General features: G+C 35.1%; 1 protein-coding gene and 1 pseudogene across 2 annotated transcripts, besides 2 other annotated features; both read right to left on the bottom strand.

Moving 5' to 3' along the window:
• Nucleotides 1-3,987: a mobile genetic element.
• TVAGG3_1067630 lies at nt 3,281-3,699 on the bottom strand (annotated as a pseudogene). Its single transcript has one exon. A coding segment is annotated over exon 1 (419 nt).
• Nucleotides 3,988-4,073: 86 nt separating the features above from the next.
• On the bottom strand, nt 4,074-4,526 carry TVAGG3_1067650 (protein of unknown function, DUF4106 family; the record flags this gene model as incomplete). Its single annotated transcript, XM_053888436.1, has 1 exon — nt 4,074-4,526. The coding sequence occupies one exon, from the start codon at nt 4,524-4,526 to the stop codon at nt 4,074-4,076; it is 453 nt and encodes a 150-aa protein (XP_053744435.1).
• Nucleotides 4,074-4,526: a mobile genetic element.
• Nucleotides 4,527-4,758: the final 232 nt, after the last annotated feature.

Consider the following 4,758-nt stretch of genomic DNA (forward strand, 5'->3'; position numbering starts at 1 on the left):
GTTCGTTACATACTATAAGTTTCATATTCTCTATTGAAGAGTTAAATTTACCGCAGATGTTTTCTAAGTTTTGTCATATTAGGGTTCGAATAGCCCTCTAACAGTTTGCATAAGATATCTGTAAAAGAAAGTGTTCTTACCAGTTCCTTGTTTTCCAATTATAATGAGAGCAGTTTTCATTTTTTAGCACTTGGATGTTGTAAGATGTTTGCAAACCAACATAAGATATACTCATAGACTCTTTCGTTTCCATTGCATATAATTTCTTTGACATGGTCTAACCAAGCTTCTATAACATTTTCTTTCCATTCTACTTGTTCGTATTTATATCCAGTGAAGATAGAATAGAAGTTTGGAGAAGGTGTATAGAACTTTATACACGAACTGAAAAATCTTCTAACTTTGACAATAAGATATCCCAAGCATCTAACATCTTCATTCCAACTTGTACGACTTTTATTTTCTTAAGTTTCTGTCTACATTCTTGTTCTGAAACTATTGTCGCTCTTGGTTTGTTAAAGACAACATCCCATTCTTTCATGACATAACATTCTGGGGCAGAGTCGACACATAAATGACTAAACGTTTCAAATTCTCGACTGCTTTGTTATAGTCTCTAAATGGACACATATTTCTGAATGCTTGGAAGTCATAAAAATCTGAAACATCTATTCTGTACATTTTTATAAAAATAAAAAAAAATATTTTTTTATTCTTGAGCTTGTTGTTGCATTTGTTCCATTTGTTGCATTTGTTGTTCTTGAGCTATTTGTTGTTGAAGTTGTTCTTGTAGTACAATACTTTCACCAGTTGCATCTTCCAATTCGAAACTTTCTGCCGTCATTGACAAATACATAGGACATAAAAGTTTTACAGGAACAAAGTTTGCGTCAACTAAGGTTAAGTTTATGTTTGCCAAAGTGTTTGAGTTCACTAAAGCTGAAAACTCTGCATTCGAATGAACAATAGGCAAACCAGCAGAGAATGTGTTGTTTATACGCATGAGTATCTTTTGTCATAGTAGTTTCTGTCGATATTCGAATAGCACTTTGAACCTAAGTTTGAAACAATATATAAAATAGGTGTACTTAAAGTCAATGGAACAGACAAACCTTGTATGACACCTTTTCCTGTTATAGGAAACTGTTGGTAGTAAAAACCAGATATAAGTTTTGTATTATAGCTCATATCGTTTATACTAAACTCAGTCGGACATCCAAACATAATGAAACCTGCTCTAGTTGCAGCACATGTTACATCCGTCCTTAAAGTATTAAATAAGTCAACAAACCTGTTGGTGGTATATCTGAGTAAGTATCTTCAAAGAAGTATTTTTTACCATTCACAACAACAAAGTCTTCTGGTGTCAAAAGAGCAAAACAGGCTTTAGTCGTCATCGTGTTTAAGGTCAGTTTACAATATCGTCCTTGAGGACTTTGTAAGTTTGTTGTTATAGAATTATATGACTCAGGGTTTTTAGTCGTAATAGTATAAACCACTATGTCTTCTGCCATTTACTTAGCAAGTAATTTTAATGAAATGTTGTGGTCGTCAAATATTTTTTATGACGTCTGGGAAACTATATTTTAAGTTCAAGGTTTCACCTCCTTTCATAACGTATATCTTGTCAATGACATTATATGAAACACCACAGCAAGCAATGTCAGGTTCTATTTCTTTGATGTTTATATCGTCTGCCTCTGTCAAAAGTTTCAATAGTTCTTTCAAAACTTCATGAGGTGCGATGACATATGAGTTCACTTTTACAGGGTTGTGCTCAACCAAGTTTAACATTATACCCAAAGCTTGACAAATCTTCTCCTGAGTTTTAAGTTTGTCTTTAAGTTGTTGGTAGTCGTTTCGAATATCTGCAACAGAACTTAAGTCTCTGCTAACTTCAGGATATGTTGGTTGTTCTTTTACAGGAACTATTGTTATACCATCTTCGTCTTCGTATGGTTTCCCCACTTCAACATCTCTTTCTTTGACATTGACAACAACACTTTGACTGTTTGTTTGAGTTGGTGAATTTAACTTCACATCTGCCACCGCCATTAAACCTTTTGAAACACTTACGCTTCTATTTTTCGGAAATGACATTTTACTTAGAATAAAAAGATGGACGTATTTGAGTATCTCTTCGAATTGAAGCAAAAAAAGTTTACACACACAAACAATACAAGTTCATTGACAGAATAGTTCTTTATACAAACAATGGAAAATGTTATAGAATAGCAGTCTTTGCTGAACCAAAATATTTTCATAAAGCAAAGAAAGTTGGTATAACCGAGATGGTGAAAGTTCTTGAAGCAGACAAAATATAACAACAAAACTGACCGATATTTCTAAAGGAAAGTTTATAATACAATTTTAATGTCAAAACTGGCGTACTGTCAATATTTGACGGAGAGAAGTCAGTTCAAGAACAACTTACTGACCTGCTGCCAAAATCTGCTCGATGGAAGCTGTCGTTATATGCCAATCTGAGGAGCCCCAGCAGGTTTCATCGAACGAATCTTCAAAAGAGCATCTTCCGTGAAAAGTGCTATTGGTTTTGTAAACTTCTTTGCTTTCAATTCATCTGGACCGTCTCTGTCACCAGTATATTGTATTTGAACTGTACCAACAGTTGAAATACCACCCATAAAGTCTTCTGAGTCAGCAAATGGAATGCCAAGCCAAAAGTTTGAACGGTCTCCATTTGTATATTGAGTTTTTTGACCTCCTGTATGAGTCCATACTTTCACATATGGCATAATAGAACTTTGCATTTCAGGTTAATGGTTGTTGTGAAGTTGTTGTTAAAGTTCATAGCATCTAATGTCAAGTTGTATGACCTCATATCCTCAACTGTAGAATATTCTTCTCTTGGATAATATTTGCCATCTATGTTTATATGGTATTTAATACCAGGGTTGTAGAAGCAAGAATAGTCATTTATAGTTCGTCTGAACAGTACAAACATAGTATCTGCATGTTTCATTGCAGTTGTTAAGGCAATATCTGTTCTTGCACCTGCGGTTCCTGGATTTTGGTTTCCAACTTCACCTGCAAAGTCTTTGACAGATATTTGGTGTATAGGGAACATAAGTGGAACTGCAATATATTTGGCAGCTAAAGCATTTGAAATATCTGGGTCCAACATATAGACTGCAAGTCTGCTTTCTATTCTCTTGCATTCAAACTTTTCGCATGTGAACTTAACTGGGTCCAAGCATCTCCAGCAGCATTGAAATAATAGTTTACTTCAGTGTTGAGGTTTGAGAAACCAAAGTCTAAGTCAACTTTGTTTTTGCAAAAGTCGGCGAATGACATTTTATTTGTTCCCACTACTTCTGTAAGAGTGAATGGGTCTTGTGTTGGTGCAATGACTAAGTTATTTTTGCTTGGAGTAAGTTCGATAGAAATTTTTCCTGCCCAGTTTGGCAAGTATCTTAAAAACCTGAAGATGAGGAAAGATGACAAAGGAACTCTAAGTTTCAGTTTTACTTTGGTTACTGCTGCTGCAGTTTGTCCAGAAAGGTTAACATAAACTCCTGGAACGTTAGGGTCAAGTCTTCTTATTTTCTCAATAGTTGCATACTGGTCTGTTTGTTCTCTAGCTTGTGGTTGTACTGAGTTTCTCAAAGCGAACCATTCATAGTTTGCCCATGTTACTGTTTGAACTAAGTCAGAGTTAGAATATATCTTATATCCCATGAAAACTTCTGGAGCATATTGGTATCCGACATAGAAAATTCCATTGCAACCTTTCTTGTCAGACAACTTGGCAGAAGGTTTTATTTCAATGTCTTGTTCCACGTATAAGAAAGAGTTGTCAATAGAAATTATATGAAACCTGTCGCAAGCAATATCTACTGTTGTTGAAGAACCTTCTCCAAACTCACCTACGTTTCCATAAGAAACAGCAGTTGTATATTCGTAAGTTCCAGGAACTATTTCTGACCTTCTAATGGCATTGTCGCATTCGTTATACCATTCGGAAACATTTCCATTCATAGCATCCAAAACTGTTGGCGTTATATTCTGAGCGGCGTACATTTCATATGAGTAAAAATATAGAATAGTTGGATTTATATGTCATAATAGAACCCACTCCGACCAAGCTTTACTTTCTTCCTGACTGAGTTTTTAACTCTTCTTTTTCCTTCATTGCCCTCTGCTTGAAGTTGTTGCATCTTTGCATTATGTTCATCTAGTATGTTGCAAATTTCCCATGTCCTTTTTGCCTTTTGGCTCTGGTCGCCCATCTCAGGTAACCTATATCCTAGAAAGAGTTTGTCATAGTCTGTATTTGAGTCTTTGCGTATTGTTTGCATGACTCTTTCCTGAGTTTCTGGTTCAAGCTCTTCAAACAGTGCCTGTCCATATGGAATATGCTCGTTTCCAAATATATGTTTTTGTAGCCATTCTGGTTTTCTTTCCATGTTACCAACTATATCTTTTGTGAATGGGAAAGCTTTTACCCAATCTTTCAGTCTTGCGTCGTTTATTTCTGTAGTTGGTTTTATTTTGTCAAGGAACATGTTTTTTCAATACTAACATTTCATTTGGTACTGTCCATTTGAGTTTTCTTAAATATTCATCCCTTCTCGGTTCATTGTCTGCAAAGTAAGTTTTTATGACATTTTGTAAACTTTCGTTTGCAAGGTCATGTACAATAGGTTCTCTTCCTTCGCTCTCCCTAACTTTCTTTCTAAACTCTTCACCAAATATACCATCTCTATGGTTCTGTGTAGTTCTTTGAGATAAATGTTC

Source organism: Trichomonas vaginalis (assembly GCF_026262505.1).
Source record: "Trichomonas vaginalis G3 chromosome Unknown ctg_68, whole genome shotgun sequence".
NCBI lineage: Eukaryota > Parabasalia > Trichomonadida > Trichomonadidae > Trichomonas > Trichomonas vaginalis.